Genomic DNA, 22,644 nt, shown 5'->3' on the forward strand with positions numbered 1-22,644 from the left:
TATAGATGAGGTAGGTATGTGAAAGCTGCGAGTGAGGGAAATGATGACCATTTCATAGTTTCACCTCACATATATAAAGTGAGTGAGTGAGTGTCTTTGAAAGTGAACAAGCGTGATTGAAAATCCATAAAGCTGTCGTACTATCGATTGAGTTTGTCAAACGATAATCAGATGCTCAAGCATTCGTGTCCAAGTCCAACCGATCGACGTCAACCTAATGCGCAACTTGACCAATTCCTATTTCCTAACAGCGAAATCAAATGCCTCATCCCAAGAATGATTGCCAAGATCCATCCACAATCATGAGCAAATGATTTTAACCTACGAAACTTCCCGCCGATCACTTCCAAAATTGACTCGTTGGTCTTCATTGCAATCATAGTCGCAAGCACCTCAACATTCTATCAACACATTTCAGTAAAATATGGAATCTGCCACCCCAGCGGCCCCACACAGTCGGCTCCACGACTATTGAGGTAAATCAAAAAACTACAGTTGATCACGACAGAGGAGGACAACGTTCTACCAACACATAACACATACTCCGATGATTTATCAACTTTGGTCTATTGTTATTGTAAATCTATCATTCAAATACCAACTCAATTATGTCTATGGGACGTCAACTTTGGTTCATGAACAATATAATATGGAATACTGAATTTATTATATCCATGTTTTTAATGGATTTTTTTGTCAGTTAAAAGGCCTGTTAGTGTTTTTGTTTAGCATAGAGATATATTCCTTTACGATTTGTTTTGGTTTACATTATTACTGGTTAAATTTATTTTTTTTTCTTCAGAAAAGGGAGAAAATTTAAGAAATAGAAACAACAAATGGATTCTCTGGCGATGGCTGCAGTCTTGAACCATTGGCACGAGATGAAAGATAAATAAGTATAGACTTAAACGAATAACAAATGAATTTAAACTCGATTTAAATCTGATGATTTTGTTGTTATATCATTTTTGAAGTTCATAAACAAGTGATTGAAATCTGGAAAACTTTTTTTTCCTCTTTTTTCTATCAGTTATTGCCAGCAAATTTGACTCTGTTTTATATACTATTGTTCGATATTTCGCGGTAGTACAAGTCTAAATATCAAGGAAAACATCTCTTATAGCCACACGAGATTGTCAATGCAAAACCCAGGCAGTTCTTGCACTTGTTCTTGTTGACCTGTAGATGACCATATCTTGTCTATGTGACCGGAATATACAGCGAATCTAAACGCGAATAAGTGATGATGTGCATTTGTGCCATTTCATCTCTCCAAGAACCGGTTGAGAACAGTCTTCCTGGAAGGGACTTCGGAACCATCTTCTTTCTCTTGTTTCGTAACTGTATTCAGAGCGCGTCTGATAACAGTGTTTACCTGTTTCCTTAATTTCAGATTATCTATGAACACATCGGTAAGAGTTTTTCGTATCTCATCGTCATCTGCAGTAATGGAAGTAGCACCGTTTGGTATAATTGGAGACTCAGAAACTTCCGTAGATTGAGCATCATCATCTATATAGGCCACTTCGTCATTTCTTGCAAGGAGTTGAGCCTGAACAATAATTGTTGATTGTTAGTATTTGATTGAGAAGATGAGGAAACAAATAATATGTCTTGCAATCTTTATCAAAAGCGCCAGTATCATGCTTATTCGCTATAAAAGAAAGTCTTAACAAAGAAGTTTTGAGTTAATAGTTTGGAGAAACCCAGCAGGTTCTCCTAAAATAATGATTTGTGTAAAGGAAATTGCAATCTATTTCAGAATGGATACACAAACTTCAACATATATCCTGAATAGACATCTTGATTTCATCAAGATTGCAAATATCGATTGCTATAAGGTCTCCCTACCATTCCAAAGTATTACAAAGATAAGTAACACAGCAAAGAGAACTTAAAAGAATGTACGCTACTGTGGACTGTTCTACATAGACTATAGTTATGCATGCCACGTCTTTTTCACCCCTTTTTCGTTCTTATCTCAGTTGAGAGTAAATTACTTGTCTCACATTTCATGATCAAGTTATCAATTAATAAACAACTATGAAGTTTGTGGTTGTTTGGTATCCCAGTAAAGAATCTTGGTCCTTGTTTCTTTCTTCTCAATATCACCAATATCACCATTTTTTCTTTTGGGTTAGAGAGAGATTTTGGTTGGTTTGCATGTTTTGTTATCAGTTAAAATTTAATAGCTGTTATAGTTAAACAATTAAACCAAATTAAATGTAGATAACAAAACTGATCATAAACAATGTTGGTATACGCCTATAATTGTCATGAGACAGGGGGATACTCAAAAGGAGAGCAGTTGCCTTGCAATATCATTGAACATATACGGATGGAAATTTCAACCCATAGTGACCTACTTTGGTTGGGGCCTCCTTGCCCAGCCATTGTGTCCCATATTTGCCCCGCTTGTTTTGTGTATGTTTGTGTATAATGAAGAAAAAAAAATATTTTTAAAGATTTGTCTTGTGTGGCACTGGACGGGAGTGAGGAAGAAGATTTATCTTGAAAAGTTTCCTGCCCCACTCTATTGTCATCCCAATGAATATCTATTCTATCTATCAAAAAAGCATACACATAATGCTCCTACCAAAGAATTGTAAGCAAAACGAGCTAGTCAATTGAAATGTAACACGACATTGAAAAGCTACCTCTGCAAGAAGGAGACCTATCCGATTATCTGATGTCGCCAGAAGATCCACTGCATCAGAGAGTGATGAATCATCAATACTGAACTTGTCTTCCTCATCAGTGAGAAAATTAACACTGCATTCTTGAAGCCGATCACGAAGAACTCTGCATTCATGAAGAAAAGTTTTGTTCGCTGACTTTGCATGTGACCATCTCTGCCTTTCCTTACGTAGAACTCCCTGGTTTGAAAGAAAGTAAATAAATAAATAAACAGAGAAGATCAAAAACTAAGCACACAGAACACACACATCTAATCAGGAACTAAAGCAAATTGCTTCATCAATATTAAATAAAAATGGCCATGATGTATGCCATATTTCTTTAACAAGATTTAAACAACTATAGAAGACATGCTTCCACTGTTAACATCATAATCAAGCTATTTCTGATGATAATATTTGAGATTGGCTACACGAATCTTATCCTACCAGCATAGTTTTCAACTGACTGGAGAATATAGGGATCCAAACAATCAAGTTTTGAGTTTACAATTTGTATTGAATAATATCAATTAATAATGAATCAAAGTGAATGGTGAAATGCCAGTAGGTTTCAGAAGTGGTAAACTAAGACTAATGAGACAGAAAGCATTGAAACAGAATAAGAAACATAAGAATAGAACCAAGACAATGATAAAACAGAATGAAGCATGGAATTGCATGTCCCACTGTCATTCATTAAGTTAATCAACTATGGTATTATCTGATATTTGCAAAAGAGGAAGAATTTTAAGGACCATTGGTCAGAAATTTCTGGACCTGGGGATTGCAACAATTTAAAGTGTTTATCACATTGGGGGGAAAAGAAGTAATATAGTTGACTGCAACAAGTTTGATGCACTGAATTGGCAAAAGGCAAAATTTTGGAGACAATACACTTCATTCCATCTGCTGAATCCAAGATTGTCAAAACTGAGACCTTATCTTAAAATGCAGAGAGATTCATAAATTACGATTGTGGGACAGGAGTGTAAGATTGCAAGATCCTACAATGTATTTAATTTTCTTCAAGAACTATAAAATCAAACAGATATAATTACAAGAGGGAATTACATGGAAGGGACACATTTCCATAAAATAAAATGCACTGATAAGATAAACAACTTGAAAATTCTACAAAAACCAATATAAAAATTTCAGTATTAACTTTATAGTTGTATGGAAAAGGCATGGTTAATCAACAAGAGAGGCTTCGAGCATGGTTCAAATGTCGACTGGTATCATCGCATAGCCCAAAGATATCATTTCGGTTGTCAGATGATACCAATATTGTGCCGACATAGATACATCAAAATGTCACTTGTGCTAACATAATTTCAATAATACTGACATAAACACAATCCTCTGTCAGCTTGTACTATCTAGAACTGACTGAGATGAAAATATTTTCTTTCCATCGTACATCCTTTTGTTTTGTTTGCTAGTCACAGAGAGAAGATGAAACACTATAAAAAAAAGTGGAAGAAAATAGAAGCACCAATTGAAACAGCAACAAGAACAACAGGAAAGAGGAGTGATACCAGAAGAAAAAAAAAACAGAGATATTTTTGTATCCTATATTTGTACATGTGCTAGTTCCAATTGTGTCATTCTAAGTCCAATTCTCAATGGTTAGCTAAGATATGTTTATAAATATGAAAAAATCAATTCTAATGCCAAATTTATAAAGAGCATTATTTAATTTTGGTCTTGAAATATTATTGGGTTAACCTGATTTGGATACAAGAACCAATATTGACTCTCGAATTGCTATAACTTTATGTTCGGAGATAATCAAACTAAGTGAAAAGAAATTATATAATTAAAGCTCACTTAAGTTGATCTCAGCATGATTTTAAGTGTGTTGAAGTGCATCAAAGTGTGTTAAGTTTCATTCCAACATGGGAATGAAATAGATCATTTTGGTTGAAAGCTGAAACCCTGGCACAGAGTGATAATTCAAACCTTAGTTTGCAGTAAGTGTTGTTTACAGATAGAAAAAAGAATATATCTGGTAAAATCATGGGCAACAAATGAGTAAAGCTGCAATCATGCACTTATATATTAACATATACAGGCATTCCTTTGTTTGTAAAGGCATTCAATTATCTTCTATTATTTATTTTCACTTATGTTCAATGAAAAGATCAAATTCCAATGTCACACGGAGGAAAGTATTACAAGATAGTGTTACACACATAAATCATATTGACTGGTTGAACATGATCATTGTTAGCTTCTTCTCAATGGTCAAAGGAGATCACAGCAAACAGCAAACTTACCTCTAGTTCAGTCTTTTCTTTTACAGACTGATTCAGCATTTCCTTGAGCTCTGCTTGAGATTTCCTCAAGAACTTCACTTCTTTGACAAGAACTTTGATATCGGCCTTTGATTTCAATTCCAACTCTTCCAGACGCTTTTGCATTTTCACAAATTCTTCTTGTTTACTATATAACTCCTGCTGCAAGCAATCTTTTTCTTCTTTAGCAATTTTCTTTTCTGATTCAGCATAACTCCTTTCATTCTGCAAAAAAAAAAAAAAAAAAAAAAAAAGAAGAAGAAAGAATTCAAAACAGGAACATGAAACTCAATTGAATATAATATTACGACAATGAAAAAAATTCAAAGGTCAGACTTCCTCAAACAAGAGTTTTGTCTCCATCTCTGAATACTTCCTCCGTAGTTCATCCATATCCCATTGCATTTCAGTAACTCTTTCTCTTTCAATTAAGATAGCTTGCTGCAAGTTTTCTTTAGCTTTCTGCTCAGTAGCTTCTAATTCAATCTCTAAATCCTTGACCTGCATCAAATAATAATAATTACAGAGCATGCCATCTAGAATGAAGATGACAGAAACACAACTTCAGATGTGTGACAAAGGCTGGTGAAGGCGGGGAGTGATGCTAGGGCAGATAAGCTAGGATAATTACAGACCATGCCATCTAAATGAAGCTGACAGGAACATAACTTCAGATATGTGACAAAGTCTGGTGAAGGCGGGGAGGGATAACGGGGCAGATAAGCTAGGACAACGAATGGTCCCTAGCAAGTTTTTAGGATGCAAGGGGCAAGATTGAATCAAATCACGCACTGAAGTGGTAACATGTAAATGATCAATGGCTGTAACTTGCCTGAACTGAATGCAGTATGTATTCAAAATAATGAGGCACCTTTTGGTAGAATCAGTTTGGTTCTTCATAAGAACAATGCAGTTATGTGTGCCTAGTGTATAGTAATTCTGTGATTGGTTGTCGATCAAAATGGAGAATAATTTGACATTGTCGAGTACATGATGTATTACAATTTGGTAGGACCCCTTCTATCAAGTGTATTATTCATGGATGAACAAGCGGAAGCTAGTGGGCCTGTCCCAACCCAATATGATGAGGACAAAGAGCGATCACAGGAGAAGATAGCTTAGAAAAGTCACAACTCACAGCAAGCTTCTAGACTACATGGGGCAATGAATCAAAACATATACTGTAGCAGAAATTATGATTGAACCACGGGTGTACCTAGCCTTGAATAAATTAAGTACATACTCTTAATAATAAGTATGCCAGTTCTTTACAAAACCTCTACAATTAAGCATGCTCAATATGGAGGAAGTTTGGATGGATAAGCTTCTAGGAAGCACCTTAATTTAGAGAATTTTAACAAAGGGATAAAACCATGAGGGAAATAACATAGAAAGTCATTTAATAATCGCCAAGGGTACACTAAAAAACTACAGCTAACCAGAGGGTTTCAAGTGGATTTCAAATCCAAGGAATATGTATTCAAAACTAGTTTAATACAAAAATTCTCAATTAGACAACACATAGGCAGTCATAAAGGAAGCAGGCAACAAGTAATAGCAAGAGATGCACCTTCGTGGTAAGGTATTCTTTCACAGCCATTTCTTGGTTCAACCGAGCTATAAGATCCTCCATATCGGTTTTTGCTGTTACTAACCTTCGTCGCATAGTTACAAGAACTCTATTTAATTTGTACCTTTGATCATATGGAAGAACAATTTGTGAATTTTCAAGAAATTGTGTGCCTGGACCATCTGCAGCATTTAAAACTTCAGTGCTGCTAGGGACATCAAAGGAACCATCCCAAATTGAATTTGTGACTCCAGCAAATGATAGTTCACTGCCTCTAATAGAACTTATGTCACTCTCAAAGCTTTCAGCAGAGAGCTTACGAGCATGACCAGGATGTTTATCATGGTCCTGATCTGATATAAGCTCCATTCTGTCCCTAGAACTGCCACCAATTATCTCTCTATGTGGAGCAAGGAACTCTTTCCTATCGTTCAATTTAACCCTACCGAAATCTTCTGGTTGATCAAAGAATGATTTGCCCATGATGCCGTTCCCAATTGCTATGCTTGCAGAATGATTGTGAACCAATGATACATCTTCAGCACTAGTTTGAGATACTTGAATCTTTCCTTTTCCTGCAATACCAAAGTCTGATGTTTCATTTGCATTGTCATGGAGACCATCTAATGAACCAGATGGCATCATAGATGTGACTGTTGAATTATTGGAAACAGGAACGCTTGAACTAGATCGAGCTAGAGTTGATGGGCTTATGGCAGCAGCATCAGTTGAAGAGTTTGATTCTGTAGGATGATTATTAACATAGTGGAATGCTGCATACAAAATGAGTACGCAAGTGAGCTGACACAAGTGAAAATTTAGATAAAAAGTTCATTTGGTATCGTAAAAAATAACTAGCTCAAAGAGTTTCTGTTCCATATCATGCACTAGATAAAAGCATTTTTGGACGGACAATAATAAGCCTAGATGTGGCTGTGGCTTACCTGACCTTGCAGCAGCTTCCAATTCAAGAAAACTTGCTACTTGTGCATTTCTAGATAGATCTATGTCAGAGAGTAATTTCTGCATCCATTCCGCCAAAGCATGTCTTCTCTGCATGAAAATTGTCCATCATGAGAATCATTGGTATCCTAATAGGGAAATGAACTTTAGGATAAAAAAGGCCATAAGACAGACATGCAACAGAGAAAATACTTGTATTCTGCAATACATTGAATTAGACTTGTTTAATTTATAGTTATTATCAAAGAAAAAAATAAGAAACTATAAATATTCATAAAATACAATTCATCTGCTAACATAAAGAATGCTAGATGTCTTATTGAGAATAAAATAAAGACTTTTTCCATTTGTTAGACTATAATATTCTTTAGAGAACAGACTAAACTTGATGGCACGAGACACAGATCTTGTCGAGCATATAGTTTGTAAGCTGTCATAGTTTTAACAAATACAGCAGAATCCATGGAACTAACCATTTGAAATATTAGTACAGTTGTACCTCTTCTAGGAGAACACGACTGGAATTTATTCTCAGAAAAGCATGTTTTGGTGGCGCTATAGGAATATCTTTTCTTGGAAATGCCTTCTTAAGCTACAAAAAGGAAAAAGAGTAAAAGTTATAAGAAATTGAAACCTCAAAAAACAAATAAATAAATAAAATAAAAGAACAAAAATCAAACTTTCCCCAGAGTATGCAAAGTAGGTTATCCCATACATATCATATTTTTATTAGTATCAGAGAGGTATTAAACAGAACACAACAGCAAGAAGAACTACAATTTCCAATTCCCCATTGAATGTATAAAACAATTTCTAAAGCATAGATATTTATCAAATATGTGATTCCTCAGCTATCAATAATATGTACTCATTAATTAGATAAAGAATTGATAATCTTAAAAGTTCTAGTTATCAGTGCAAAATTTTCAAAACATAATTACAAGAGAAAATTTACCAAAAATAAAACAAATGACACCAACATAAATTTCATTGTTAGTACACTAAATCAGTTTCACTATCAAAATTTATATTGCTAAAAAGGGCATTTAGGATTCAAATAATAAAAGATATGTCTATCATGGCTGTAGAAAGCAGGTAGACAGCAATGATAATGCTACCTAATGATTCTCCATATGAAATTCTCAACATTGTGATTGGTGTGTGCTCATTAGATGTCTAGATTCCCAAGCCATAAATTTAATGTCTTCAAATAAAGTGTATGCTTCTGGGTTGATTCTACTATTCCACCTTTTTCTTCTTCGTTTTTGAACAGTGATACAAGATTGAATTAAAAGGTAAATGTAGTTCTTGAAAAACGAAGGCTCATTCTCTTTGCTATTATGAATCTCAGTAGAAAAAAAAAAAACTTGGCATTATCAAGCACCATCACAAATGGTCTTCAATTATTGATATGCTTATGGGACTCTTCAACTCTAGAGACAAAAGAGTCAAAAAGATATAACTCATAAAGAATAATGCTCTTCATATCAACTGGTTAAAATATAACTTATCATACAGCAGAGTGTAATTTCAGAAAGTCACTGAATCTTCGTAGTAACTCATGGCTGGTACTGATGCCTTGTGGGGATTGTATACCCACATGAATCCTGTAAAACTGTTGTTCAATAATGTTAACAGCAAGACCAAGAAAGAAAGTTATGAAAGATATTAGATCAACATGCCACATCAAATGGTAAATCAAGAGATCATTTTTATTGAATTAACGGTCTAGACTTTATCAAACAAAACTGTTAAACAAAACAGAAAGTGGCAGTTTAGAATTTTATATGAGATGGAAACAATCTTCTACATTACTATCCTATGGATTCTTAGTTGCCTTTACCATTCTCAGCAGATAATGCCCACTCTCAAGGCTTTAACAATAATTGTCTCCCTCCGGAACACCCACAAAAACTATTATAGGGCAAAAATATTGTAAAATGGCTTATCCAGAAGGAGCTCCTTAAGTTGCTAGATCAGAATTAAAAAATACATCAGCTTTCTCTAACATTTCCTAATCCTTGTATGCATGCATGGAGACAAGGGTGTGGAACATGCTGATTGGTGTTGGCCAAGAGTAGAAGGAAGAATAAGATGATGATAATGATGGGGACTTGCTGTTGCTGCTGCTACCAGTTCCCAAGGACTGGTGCATCACGTACATGCAAATTTTCATTGAGGACCAACAAAAACAAAGAAGATTGGACCAGCAATTTCCCTCACTGTTGCAATTTCCCAATTATGGAATCACAGGATACCCTCTCCCCCACTATCTCTTTCTCTAACTGCCCTTATTTACCTTGTCATCAAGATTCCTCTTCGACCTCCACTTCTTGATGACCTTGACATTGTCTTCTCCTTCATGCCATCTTCTCCTCTTCAACAAGTAAAATTGTCCTCTATGCAACCTCAACAGCAGCAGTGAGGGAAACTGCAATAATTGTGTTGCCAAAGAAATTATGATATTGCAGGCGAGGAAAATCCAAGAGTTTCCCATCATCTCCCAACCTCCACTGTTGTTGCTACCACATCTCAATGTGGGAGCAAAATGATAAAGACCATCCATGTGGGTTGGGATGGCATGAGATTTTAATCCTTGACAAAGAGTTGAATTCTGATGCATATTTTCCAATTAAAGAGTTGTATAATACAGATTCTGATATTTTGTTCAGATTAATGATAGCACAAAGGTTAGATATCATCTACTCGCAAGTTTTTCTTAGTAAGAACCTCTTCTTAGCTATTCCTTCATGGGCAGTTTAATTTGTTCCTTATGAAATTGCATTTAGCATTTCAAGAAAAGTAAAAAATAATAAACAAAGAGTGGTTATTACAACAATAGGATTTAAGCTCTCATGGGATGCACCAGGCTCTGTCTGAATACTCCAAGAAGGAATCATGACACAATAGCTCCAACCAGTCTGGTGGTTGTGAGGCCAGACAGTATTCCTTCCATCCTGCAAATGTTTGAATAATTAGGAATTTTAAAATGAAAAAAGGTAATATGAAATGCAAAGATTTTTGAAACACAGGGAATGCTACTTTACTAATAGAACTAAATTGCATTTGGATTGCCACCCAACTAACCACAAATCCAGTGCAAAAGGTATGATCCCGACTCAAGCACCATATTTGAGCATCCATATTGACACTCTAGGAACAACACAATGTAACATAATCCAGAAGATGCAAACTAGGATCATGATGACAGTGTTTCAGAAATTGCCCCCAGGAAAATAAACACCTTCCTCGTGCAGCTGATAGAATGCACTAATGGACAGTCATCCATGGATGGACTGTGCACGAACAAAAAGGTTGAGGAGTATGGAGATATGCCAACATAAATTTTGAAACCATTAGGAGAATCCAAGTGATTGAAGGGGATCACACAGTACTGTATTGCTACAAACACCACCGACCTCATGTCATGAACTTGTAAACGCTATGAAACGCAGCAAAAACTAAAGTAACAATGAACAAGCAGAGTCCCCAAATCAGAAAGGCAACCAACGCGAGTATATAATAAGCAAGAAAATGATTTCAGACCTCCCTCCTTCTAGACCACTACGTAAGGGGTAAGCCACTTCAGTGCAAATGATCTACCACATCGAGTGACAAGACCATGTTCTCTCTCTTCCTCCTCCCTGTGATCCATTTTGATCCACTACAATTAACTACATTTCTCTCTTAAACCCCTATCCATTACCGAACTACCAGCTAATCTACCTATGCGGAAAAAGAGCAGCCTATATCAACATCCTAAGGTCAGCACCACCTGGATCTCATATCTGGAGAATCGAAAACATGACAAAAAAAAAAACAATTTCCAGGGCGGCGCCGGCACGAATTCGCTCAATCGAACAAACGATTCACTGGATAAACCCAAGAATTCTCATCGGCGGAGTGTAATACTAAACGAGAAGCGCAGATCAGGCGAGGGGAGAGGGAGAGCGTACCCAACGCTTCGGGGGAGGGCTCCAGTCCATGCCGAGGGGGAGCGGCGAGGTCCCATCATGGCGGTGACTCGGGGGGCTGTTCCTGGGCATGCCGCGCTTCCGCGACGGGATCGAGGGAGAAAGGAGACGAGACGGGACGCGGCGGAGCAGAGCGATCGCGCGAGCGGGCGGCACCGATCGTGGCGCTGCAACAGATGCCTCAACTAAAGACAACGCAACGAACTGTCCTCGGTTCGACTCCTTCTCTCTCTCTCCTTTTTTTCTACTACGTTCATTTTCCATATGTTTTTAATAATTCAAAAAATATTTAAATAATTAAGTATTCTGAAATATTCAACTTATTTAAATTAAATCCGAATATCCAAAATAATATTTAATAAATCGGATTTGACTATTTTAAAAAATATCTTCGAGACTGATCAACCAAATCCAAAGTAGCCGATCGGAGAATCAAGTTAGGGTTTGAGCAACCTCTGGTCGTTGGACATGGTGTGACCTAAAATTTAGGGGAAGGAGAAGACATCGGAGAAGCGCGTCCGGCATTTGACTCTACCCTTTGATCTTTGAATTTGGTGGTCCACCTTCTCCTCTTCGCCGACTGGAATTGAATGATTCCTGCCCTGGAACACCCCGATCGTCTCGATGCGGATCTCGCAACTCGATTAGGGAAAAGCAAGATTCGGTAGTCGTCTAGGATTGATCGGTCTTCGTGAAGATTCAATGGTTGGTTTCTCATCTTTTTGTTTCCTGCACTTATCTACCTTTCTTTACGTGCATATTAATCAAGTCTCTTCTTTATCGTGGATGTCGTTTCTAAGCGAAATGTTCTTGGTTTAAAGTCGTTTTTTTTTCCTTGTCTGATGTGATTTAATTTCTGACCGAGCTTGCATCAACGATGCTAGCATGAAAAATTCTATTGTAGGTTTCTGCTAAAAAACTATCCATGCTGTTCATTGACCTTCCAAAATCTTGATACGGTTCTACAGTTTTGTTGTGTAGCTGTTCTAGATAATAAAGCTGTGGACATCTGCTGTAGTTTTGGCCCAAAAGAAGCAGTCAACAGTTCACAGCCATGAGCAGTTTTGATTACAATCCTAGCTCTTATCGAATCATCAACTCTTGCTGTGTTTCAAAAGTTAGTTTTTTGTATATTTCTTATGAATCTTATAACAAAATGTAGAAGGGCAGGGGATATGATTTTGTTTCTAACCAAATAACCATCCTCAAATTTGTGAGAAATTAGAAACTTGGATAAACATTAAAGTCCTGTTTCATCTTTGGAAGGGAAATAGTCAACCTTTTAATGTTCAGAAGTCGATTTGATGCTGTGTTTATAGTTGGGTCTGGATCTTAATGCTCAGATGTTTCTGATAATATGCAAGCATTCAATAGTTTGAGATAGGTGATAAACATTAGTAGTGTGTAGTGATCTTTATCTTTGTCTACTTTCATTCGAGATTGATGATCAGTATCTTAGGTATTGCAGATTGGCGATGGGGTCTCTTCATTTACCGTGGATGATGCCCTTCTATCCATCGGGTTTGGCAAGTTCCAGGCACTGGTGCTTTGCTACGCCGGAATGGGTTGGATCTCAGAAGCCATGGAGATGATGCTCCTCTCTTTCGTCGGGCCAGCCGTTCAGTTGGACTGGAATCTTTCCCCTCAGCAGGAGAGCTTCATCACCAGCGTTGTGTTTGCTGGTATGCTCGTAGGCGCTTACAGTTGGGGCATAGTTTCTGACATCCACGGAAGAAGGCAAGCCCTTTCTCATGAACCAGGGAACCTTTCTATATTAGTAATTCATTTGCAGTTAACATCAGCTTTGTTATTGCTTTCAGGACAGGTTTTCTGTTCACAGCTCTAGTAACCAGCGGAGCTGGATTTCTGAGTTCTTTCGCTCCCAATTATTTATCTTTACTTCTTTCGCGGTTCATGGTTGGGGTTGGATTGGGAGGCGGGCCTGTGCTTGCTTCATGGTTTCTGGAGTTCATTCCTGCTCCGCACAGAGGTAAATGGATGGTCATCTTCTCTGCCTTCTGGACGATCGGCACAATCTTCGAAGCTTCGATTGCATGGGTAGGTGCCACAACCAAGTTCGCTAAGCCTGTCGATTTTCTTTAAACAAGATTTGGATGCTGAATTTACAGGCCATTATGCCCAGATTTGGATGGAGATGGTTGCTGGCTTGTTCATCCTTGCCATCTTTTCTTCTGCTTCTGTTTTACGTCGTCACCCCCGAGTCGCCGAGGTACCTCTGCATGAAAGGGCAAATCGACGACGCTATGCAGGTTTTGGAACAGATGGCCAGAGCAAACAGCAAGGGAATGCCTTTGGGCATGCTCGTCTCCGAGAACCAAGAAATGGAATTAGAGGAAAGAACTGATCATTCTGAAGCTGCGCATTTAGTCGAAATTGAAAATGGGACGAATGGCAGCTCGGGCAAGAATACTGATGCAACAAATGAAGGTATCAGTGCTCTGAGGAGACTTCTATCGCAAAAATTAATCAGATCAACTCTTCTTCTATGGATGGTTTTCTTTGGAAATGCATTCTCCTACTATGGGATCGTACTGCTGACATCCGAGTTGAGCAACGGAAATAGGATCTGTGCAGCGGAAGTCGCCGATTCGAACCAAAGAACTAGCGATAACCTCTACAAGGATGTGCTCGTCACTAGCTTTGCTGGTATCATTTAAAAGTTAAAGATCGATGCACTTTTCGCCTGTTCATCACATGTTTTTCTTCTTTTTTTTTTCCAGAGATTCCTGGGCTTGTATTGTCCGCTGCGATCGTGGATCGGATTGGCCGCAAGCTCTCCATGTCATCTATGCTTTTTGTAAGCTGTGCGATCTTGATTCCGCTGCTTTTTGCTCAGACGGAAGAATTGACGACCGCGCTTCTATTTTGTGCGAGGATTAGCATCTCAGCGAGCTTCACCATCGTCTACATCTATGCTCCTGAGGTTAGCATAAGCAAATCAGTGATGTTACATCGATCTGGATTCTTCTAACGAGTAGAATGTTGCTCTTTGTCATCAGATATATCCAACCTCTGTGAGAACTTCCGGCATCGGCATCGCGAGTTCGGTGGGGAGGATCGGCGGCATAACGTGCCCTCTCGTGGCCGTGGGCCTGGTCCATGGCTGCCACCAATCCGCAGCAGTTCTTCTGTTTGAGCTTGTGATCTTCGCCTCGGGAATCGCCGTGTGTCTGTTTCCTCTCGAAACCAGCGGCCGCAACCTCAGCGATTCGACACCCAGTTAGGAAGAAGAAACCTAGAACAACATTGTAGGAATATCAGAGTTGATAGATTTTGTTATAAAAATATTTATCAGATTTTTCTTCAATCGAATAAGTGTCTTCAATTATTGTTTTTGATGTTTGCATACTTTTTTTTTTGGGTTGAAAATTTAAATTTGTTTTTTTTTTAATTTAAATTTGTTTTTTAATATCTGTAGAACACGAATAAGAAGAGAAAGGAAGGCGAAAGCGACTGATCTCTTGCGGTTCCACGCCTCCCGATTCGCCACCACAACTCCACGTTTGCCTCGTTATCCATTCTCTCCTCTCTCCCTCCAACTCGATCTTCGATCGATGATTCCATAATCCATCCTCGGTCCTTCTTCTCGTTTGGTAGATTCTTCGTTGATGGTGTTTGCTCCGCCAAATCGTGGCTGAGCGTGAAAAATGTGGCGCCTTATCCATGTCCTCGACGAGCACTTCGATGACTGCGTCCCTCAGCAACCTCGTCTTCCTCGGAGGCTCGCGGAGTACCGCCGCCGGTAGTGCGCCACGCTACTCGTTCGCGCTATTTCCCCAGTACTGGAGCCGGCGGAGGCAGCGGGGTGCGTCTCGGTTGGTTAGCTATTGCGGCAAGAAAGGGCGCCGCAGGAAGAGATCTTGGTGGCAAAAATTCTTCTCGGACGTCGACGAGGAGAGCTGGTTCAGCTGGAGTGCGGAGGATGTGCTGGGTGTCGATGAGTTAGGCGAGGAGGAGGTGCACGAGGAGGATGTGACGGAGGCCGAAAAGTTTGAGGCTTGGAAGAGCCGGGCCGAGGCGATTGTGGAGCTCCGTGAAGCCCAGGAGGATGCGAGAAATGCCGAGAACCGCGCGTGGGAGGATTGGATCGGAGAAGATGAGTCGATGGACTCGCATTCTTCTTCCTGGGATCAAGATTGGGGCGGCGGTGAGGCGGAATCGTCGAGGGAGGTGAATGATGACCCGATGGTGGTAATGCGGGAGAAGGGTCTTGTTGAAGCCTTCAAAGAGTCGATTGGCGAGAATGACGATGAGTTGCTATTTGAAGATAGAGTTTTCCGCTATGCTTCGAGCAGTTCGGTACGTAAAGAAATCATTCTCCGTAGATTGTTTCATAGGTTCAGTTTGCGTACAATATCAGTGAGCTTTGAGGTTTGAGAAATTCATGCTCTCTTTCTTGGAAAATACAGTTGTGCATTAGAAACAAATTATAAAACATCTATGCTTTCAAAATTGTGTACATTCAACTTCATGTTTTGTAGCATGAACCTGAGTAGAATCATATAATTGATGGTTTCTTTAAAGTTACTATTTTACAAATTCATGTCTATATCAAACTTTTGTGTCCAATACTTGAGTGCATAGTCACTATTTATTTACAAAGCAATAAGGTTGAAGCCATGATACTTGTTAGTAATTGAACCTTTATACTTTTGAATATGTTGGAAAAGGACAGGGATATAAATACTCATATTAGTGTTTTATTAATAAGGATTGTTGCATAGGTTGTTATATATTTCTGGTTAGCTAATGGCATTTTAGCACTTATCTTGTGGTTGGTAGCTTATTGTTTGTAATTCTCATTGTATGAAAATTTGGTTTATGTTGGATTTGACATTTTATGATGATTGATAACGACAGCTATTCACTAATTCAAAAGGATTTTCTTACAGGCTAAATTTCTAGCTGTGTTGATTCTTGTTCCATGGGCATTAGACTTTGTAGTTCATGACTATATCATGATGCCATTTTTAGACAGGTAAACTGGTATTGTTTTGACTACAATTTTATTTTATTTTTAATTTTCTTGATCTTTTTTAGCACAAGGTTTTTCTCACGAAAATGGCTAGGTTCTAAGCTTAACCCCAAGCTTTGCATTCTAATTCATGATAAAAAATTCATTGATCTCCAGTGAAAACTATGGCGCAGGTCACAAGTTCACATTAGCTGCCTTGTGTGGACAAGGGATCATAGTTGGTTGATTTTGATGGTTCCATTCATCATCATATTAAGTGTTAACACTTTAACATATCTACTGATTCCATGAAAACTATAATGTAGATTGGAAATTTGCATTAGCTGCCTGGGTAGACAAGGGATCATAGTTGGTTCATGGTTGTGCTGACAGTTGCATGCATCATCATATCAAGTGTTAACACTTAACATATCTACTGATATCATTCATAATCCAATGTCTTCATCCATACTAGAGGCTAAAAAGATAATATTGTAATACAGAGGATTTAGTGTAGCACAACTCTAGGCAACTTGAATGGCTCTATTTATAGCTTATAATATGCTTAATAAGATTGCAATCCAACCTTAGGATGTCACAACGTTATGATCCAAATTGGCCTAAACGATTCAAAATCCATAGTATAAACGATTCAAAACCTAAGTAGGATATGACTTACTGGGATCTTATTAATCCTTAATCTGATACTATATCCACTTGCCATTTTTAGGAAAGATCATGTCAACCTTGAGTAAATGAAATATACTCACATTGACAGATGTTTTAAAACTTAACAATCATTAAAAATATACATCTTTCATACCATTCATTCAAGAAGGTTTCCCTTACATGAGAATCCTAGTGGCTTTCTTCCTTCGACTTCTGGTATTGCACATCAGTGATTCTATTATCTTTGTGATGGCTGTTTAATAAGTTTTATTTAATTACTTTTATTTTTAAGTATGTTAGAAATGGACTGGTTTGGAGTGTTGTCTAAAGGAAAATATTCGAAACCATATAGGTGTTGATGGTGCATAAAATTCTTGCTATTATAGACAATACACATCACTGTATTGTCCATAAAGGGGCCTACACCAAAGCTCAAATTTTGGTGCCTTGTCATAATCAATGCTTGTATTCTATAGCCAAATTGGCACATGAACTATAACAATTAGTATTCATTTATGGGTTTTATACTTACAGCAGCAAGCTAAATCTCCTTATATTGTTTCTTATAACTTCCCCCAATTTTTTGAATTTAGTGAGTTTTAAATGGTGCACATTAGTTTGTAACAAATATAAATATATATTTTTTTATCATTAATAGGTATGTGAAGACTGTGCCACTTGCTGCCAAGATGCTTGATGTTAGGAGACAACAAAAGCTTGAGATGATAGATACATTAAAACTCGAGAAAGCAAGATTGCGCTTAGAAGTTGAGATTGGCAAAGCACCTGCTATTTCAGATGAAGAGGTCTGGTTGGAGTTGCAGCAAAAAATGTAAGATAGTCTAATTGGTCTTTTATATAACTATTTTTTAACAAATTTCTATGCAGCATGTTGTAAAACTCTAAGAGGAAGTTGCATGTTCCTTTAGGATGCACATAACTGTTCATGTCCATATGCTTTTGAAGTTCCTATATTCGTCTGTATTTGGTGCTGTTACCTCACATTTTGATTGTGCTCTTCTTTCTTTGATTCTTTAAGTTGTACCTCTCCTTGTTCATATTGTTCCTCTTTCCCAAGTTACTAGATTTTCTTAGTTGTAATTCCATATTTCCAATAGTCCTGCCAAAATGAAGAGAATTATTTTCTTTTTCTTTTCTCGCTTCATTTAGATTACATGTGTGGTCCTGTATAGCTTAGCTAGTCAATTCTTTGAAATTTCTTGGATTTTCTCTGTAGTCTGTATATCTCCTTTGTAGATATTTCTGTTGATTTTCCACAATACATAAAACAATATTCTAGAGTATTGCCAACTGGAAGATACTGCTTCTTTCATAGACTGCTTGCAATTTAACACTGTTATTAGGTCCTTGAATATCTTATGAATTTGGTGCTTCGTTTGCTGTTTTCTCAGGATAGAATTAAGAAATGAAAAGAGATTAGAAAACCGAAGAGCATTCGCAAATATCTGGTCAGATTTGGTCTACGGCATAGCATTGTTCCTTCTTATCTACTTCAATAGCAGCAAAGTGAGTATTCTACATAGGATCTTACAAATTTTGGGTTGCTTGCACTAGAGTTTTCACATCAATCTTCTCAATGGGTTATGATGTTGGTCTTGTGCAAATTTATGGCACTGATATTGTTACGATTTTCAACTGATTAGTGTAGTATATTATGTGATTGGAGTTGCTCTAGCAACCACAAAGAAGAGACAAGGAAGAGGGGCTAGGAATTTAATTAAATTCCTTGATTGGATTTAGTTGAGGATATATTTGATGCTGCTTACTGAGTAAGCAATAATAAACTCTTGGATATTCATCTACATTTCTCCACAAGTTCTTGTGTTTTAAGTAATTCAATAGTTGCAGTGTCAATTGGATGGTTTAAGGAAGAACTAAGGGGAGATGATGATGGCACTCACGCTGCTGGTATCTGTCCTGCTAATAGACAACAAAGGTTGAAGACAAAATAAAATAGAATAAAATATAATAATCACATCAGGAATAGATGACAAAAAGATATTGTTAGACCAACTCAAAAGAGAAAGGAGAAAGACCTATGATAAGTATGAATCGTCAAAATTATCATTAGTTTTTTTACATAGTATTTCACTTTGATTTCCCCTGCATCTTTATCAAATCTCCTCATGAAAATTTCATGCAACTTTATTTGTCTGGTTGCTTGCAATCTTGCTATAAAGCAAAACAGTATGAAATGCAATGAACTAATTGAAATCTATGCTACAAACCTATAAGTCAAAGAATTAAATCCCTATCTGAAAATTTCTGAACATAGAAACAACCACTTCATATTTCTTCTGACTTGTGCCCTAGAGAAGACCATATATAAAGACATTCATAGACCATAATATGCTTATTGTGATATGATAATTGTCTGATCCTCCAAACAAACATCTTCTTGTAGTGTGTATGTTTACTTGCCTATATCTTTTCTGACTTAATGCCATGACTTTTTTGCATTGTTTTTTTCACTTGAGTTTTCACACTGTTTATCTTGACTTGCAAGTGCTTACATTTAGTCTTTATTAGACTTCTCATGTGATTCGCTACCATTTTCTATTACTTTTCATTTTGTTGCTTGGCTATTGCAATATTATATTAATCCTTGCGTTGCAACTCTCTATAGTAGGCTGCGGTTTATTTTATTTGTGTTCCACTGTGATTGCATTCTTTTACTTATATTGGTCATCTTTCCATATTCAGGTTTCCCTGCTGAAGTTTACAGGATATAAGCTTCTAAGTAACGTTACAGATGCTGGAAAGGCATTTCTTATCATTCTAATCGCTGACACCTTCTTAGGGTAAGATTTTCATTCTCAGCTCGATTTGCTTAACAGTGGAATAACATGGAGTTTACTTGGAAATTTCATATCAAACACAAGCAATCTGACAGAATGATAATTGTTGGACTTTGATTGTTAATACACTATTGTATTATCATTATTTTTATTTTGATACTTATTTGTTATGGAACAAGATAGTGTTACTCGTCACTCGACCATGTTGCTACGTTTTGTGCTTGATTCACTGTAGTTAATACCTAAATTAGCAAGGTTCTCTAAGAACGTGAATAAGCAAGGTTTAAACATGATCTGTTTTCCTCCTCAGCATCACAAAATACTTTTGGTAGCCTCTTGGATACCATAATTATTCCTAGCATTTTCGTCTTTGTTACTTGCTAGATTGTTGTTTTTCTGTTACTAGCACATCACACGAGTTTGTTCTTGCGGGCACAATCACACAAGTTAATTGGTTATTTCAAACCTGAATGCTGAGTGTCCAGGATAGATCTTGAATTTTTGTTGATAAAGATTATGATACTTTGTGTATCTAATCTTCCTCTTCGATTGTGTGATTGTGTCTATGCCCAACCGATCTACCACCATTAAATATGATGAATAACCAAATTTTATCTAAGATTCTACCGTCAAAGTAGCACCAAATGAGTTTTAACGACAACTAAAAACTGTTAATACTCTAATGCAGGTATCATTCTGAATTGGGTTGGCAGGTTTTGATAGAAGTTATTCTTGAACACTATGGACTTGAAGTCGATGAAGCTGCAATAATCATCTTTATATGCTCAGTTCCAGTCATCCTTGATGCTTGTGTCAAGCTTTGGGTAAGTTTTTATAAGTAGCCTCTACTGATTTAACTTTTAAATTTATCTCGGTCTAACTTTCAAGATCTGTGTTCCAAATCTAAATGCTGATCTAACGCACTTCTCGCGCGTATTGTGCAGTTATTTAAGTTCCTTCCAAGATGGTCTCCAAACGTTTCAAATATCTTCCGTAGAATGCAACGGCATTAGGCACGCGCAAGGTAAAGATGTCCCTAATCCTTTGCTATCACTTTCATTCATACCTTATCGTGCATATAAAATCCCAAGCCAACACGATATGCATCGATGCAAGACAGTATAGGAAGAGAGACAGGTTCATGTATCAGTTGGATATCAACCAACAAAAATGTCAATTGACTTCCACTTACAATAAACTAAGACAAAGAGGTTTAAGTTTAGTTAAAAGGTATAGTAAAGATACTGAATCTGCATTCTGTATCCAACATCATATTGCTACAAGTGCAGGTCAACTCTGGATTTTCAACCTTCAAGACAGTCTACATGGTGCAGGTCAAATCTGAATCTGGATATTCATACAAATTTTTGGTTTAATCAAAGGTTGGTTTTTTTTTTTTAGTCCACATGAAATAAGATGTGAATGATTCTCCTCAATTTTGTCCCTTAGAAAAGTCTCCTTATGATTCAATGTATGTGCTGCATGATGTCATATTTACAGCAGCATTCTTTCAGACATGCAAATTCTTTTCATCTGGTAGAAATTATGAACTGTGCTGCACATTGTGGATGCAGCATTTAGCATTTAAGTAGTATAGACAGGATTTGTTTCACAGTTTAATGGGACGAGTTTGAGTGATAGGAATGATTATCCTAATCCTGTGCATTTTTATTTGGTAAATATTTTTTTATGTTTGTTATTGTGAAAACAAATTAAGATATTATTTTTTGAAGATGTTTTTCTTTATTCTTTGATGAAGTTTGAGGACTAATTAGGCAGGAGGTATCTCCTAATGTAACGTCTGTATCACTAGTTGTTCAAACATAGTACGTATACACTGTGATTATCCTAATTATTTAAAAAAAATACTATGTCACTTACTACCATATCATGCCTTAGGGGTTCAAGTTGGCTCAATTGAGTTCAATATGTTGGTCGAATTGTTTATAAGGTATCTGAATCTTACAGGTCAACTAATCTTTAGATGTACTGTCCAATTTTATATTTTGCACTCTAAATAAATTCATAAAGTGAGGTGACTTCTAATGTAGCGCTCCAACATCATTAGTTATTCAAACACTGTATACATGCATTGTGAGTTTTGAATCTTTACAACTTCTCGATTTATTCTTCACAGATGATCGTGGCATCGATCGTGTGAGGCTGTTGGAGTGACGAATTCCACCTTTTGCTGAAGTGAATTTTGAATCTTAATTGTTTGGGAAAAATATTCTAGCACTTACCATCACACTATGCTTTAGGGGCTTAAATTGGCTCAATTGAGTGGATTAATGGGTTGATTAAGTCGAATGAGCTAGTAGCAAGCTAGTTGAGATGGTTGGATTTGATAAGTTGGTTGAGCTGTTGAATTGGTTGAGTTAGACAAATTAATTACGCTTATTGGATTTTAGGTGGGTTGATGGAGTTCTATTTCATATTCGCCTTGGTTAAGACAATCAATTCAGTCGAATTGGATGAGCTAGTTAAATTAGCATATTGTAAAGTATTTTATCTTAAGTTAATTATTGTGAAAATTATTTTTCTTTTTATTTTGTATAATAATTTGTAAATTAAATATATTCAGTCTGTCTCACGTACCAATAAATAGTTTTTATTTGAAAATATCAAAGAGATAGAGATACCTAACAACTTAAATTTTATTATTACAAGTAGGACAATTTCTTAAATAAATTTTAATT

The 22,644-nt window shown here is 36.9% G+C and overlaps 3 protein-coding genes across 4 annotated transcripts; 2 read left to right on the forward strand and 1 right to left on the reverse strand.

The window, feature by feature from the left end:
* Window positions 1-1,099: 1,099 nt before the first annotated feature.
* LOC141822443 (PX domain-containing protein EREL1-like) lies at window positions 1,100-11,666 on the reverse strand. The gene is made up of 10 exons (XM_074709893.1): window positions 11,465-11,666; window positions 10,343-10,465; window positions 9,025-9,123; window positions 8,008-8,100; window positions 7,490-7,598; window positions 6,546-7,318; window positions 5,312-5,476; window positions 4,958-5,200; window positions 2,658-2,876; window positions 1,100-1,552 (listed from the first exon to the last, which is right to left on the reverse strand). The coding sequence occupies exons 1-10, from the start codon at window positions 11,552-11,554 to the stop codon at window positions 1,265-1,267; spliced, it is 2,202 nt and encodes a 733-aa protein (XP_074565994.1). The 5' UTR covers window positions 11,555-11,666; the 3' UTR covers window positions 1,100-1,264.
* A 295-nt stretch (window positions 11,667-11,961) lies between these two features.
* On the forward strand, window positions 11,962-14,839 carry LOC141821209 (organic cation/carnitine transporter 7-like). Of its 2 annotated transcripts, none has more exons than XM_074708604.1 (6): window positions 11,962-12,187; window positions 12,942-13,219; window positions 13,303-13,540; window positions 13,612-14,149; window positions 14,224-14,426; window positions 14,503-14,839. In XM_074708604.1, exons 1-6 carry the CDS (start codon window positions 12,185-12,187, stop codon window positions 14,725-14,727), a joined length of 1,485 nt encoding a protein of 494 aa, XP_074564705.1. In that variant the 5' UTR covers window positions 11,962-12,184; the 3' UTR covers window positions 14,728-14,839. The 2 variants fall into 2 exon arrangements, with proteins under 2 accessions (XP_074564705.1, XP_074564706.1); XM_074708605.1 differs by having other exon boundaries at window positions 12,951-13,219.
* Window positions 14,840-14,941: 102 nt separating this feature from the next.
* On the forward strand, window positions 14,942-21,320 carry LOC141821961 (protein DAY-LENGTH-DEPENDENT DELAYED-GREENING 1, chloroplastic). The gene is made up of 8 exons (XM_074709360.1): window positions 14,942-15,802; window positions 16,396-16,481; window positions 17,785-17,958; window positions 18,539-18,653; window positions 19,851-19,948; window positions 20,634-20,769; window positions 20,890-20,969; window positions 21,235-21,320. The coding sequence occupies exons 1-7, from the start codon at window positions 15,167-15,169 to the stop codon at window positions 20,956-20,958; spliced, it is 1,314 nt and encodes a 437-aa protein (XP_074565461.1). The 5' UTR covers window positions 14,942-15,166; the 3' UTR covers window positions 20,959-20,969; window positions 21,235-21,320.
* Window positions 21,321-22,644: the final 1,324 nt, after the last annotated feature.

Source organism: Curcuma longa, chromosome 2, assembly GCF_044706935.1.
Source record: "Curcuma longa cultivar G26 ecotype Majalengka, Jawa Barat chromosome 2, ITB_CL_G26_1.1, whole genome shotgun sequence".
Lineage (NCBI taxonomy): Eukaryota > Viridiplantae > Streptophyta > Magnoliopsida > Zingiberales > Zingiberaceae > Curcuma > Curcuma longa.

Bases quoted from the DNA above. Each gene is read 5' to 3' on its own strand.
- LOC141822443 (XM_074709893.1), bottom strand. From the start codon at position 11,554: ATGCCCAGGAACAGCCCCCCGAGTCACCGCCATGATGGGACCTCGCCG. The intron at 10,466-11,464 runs GTACGCTCTCCC...AAACATTTGCAG, and splicing joins GCCCTCCCCCGAAGCGTTGG to GATGGAAGGAATACTGTCTG. The intron at 5,477-6,545 runs GTGCATCTCTTG...TATTTGATGCAG, and splicing joins AAGAATACCTTACCACGAAG to GTCAAGGATTTAGAGATTGA.
- LOC141821961 (XM_074709360.1), top strand. From the start codon at position 15,167: ATGTCCTCGACGAGCACTTCGATGACTGCGTCCCTCAGCAACCTCGTC. The intron at 15,803-16,395 runs GTACGTAAAGAA...ATTTTCTTACAG, and splicing joins GCTATGCTTCGAGCAGTTCG to GCTAAATTTCTAGCTGTGTT. The intron at 17,959-18,538 runs GTAAGATAGTCT...CTGTTTTCTCAG, and splicing joins TTGGAGTTGCAGCAAAAAAT to GATAGAATTAAGAAATGAAA.
- LOC141821209 (XM_074708604.1), top strand. The intron at 13,220-13,302 runs GCAAGCCCTTTC...TATTGCTTTCAG, and splicing joins TCTGACATCCACGGAAGAAG to GACAGGTTTTCTGTTCACAG. The intron at 13,541-13,611 runs GTAGGTGCCACA...CTGAATTTACAG, and splicing joins TCGAAGCTTCGATTGCATGG to GCCATTATGCCCAGATTTGG.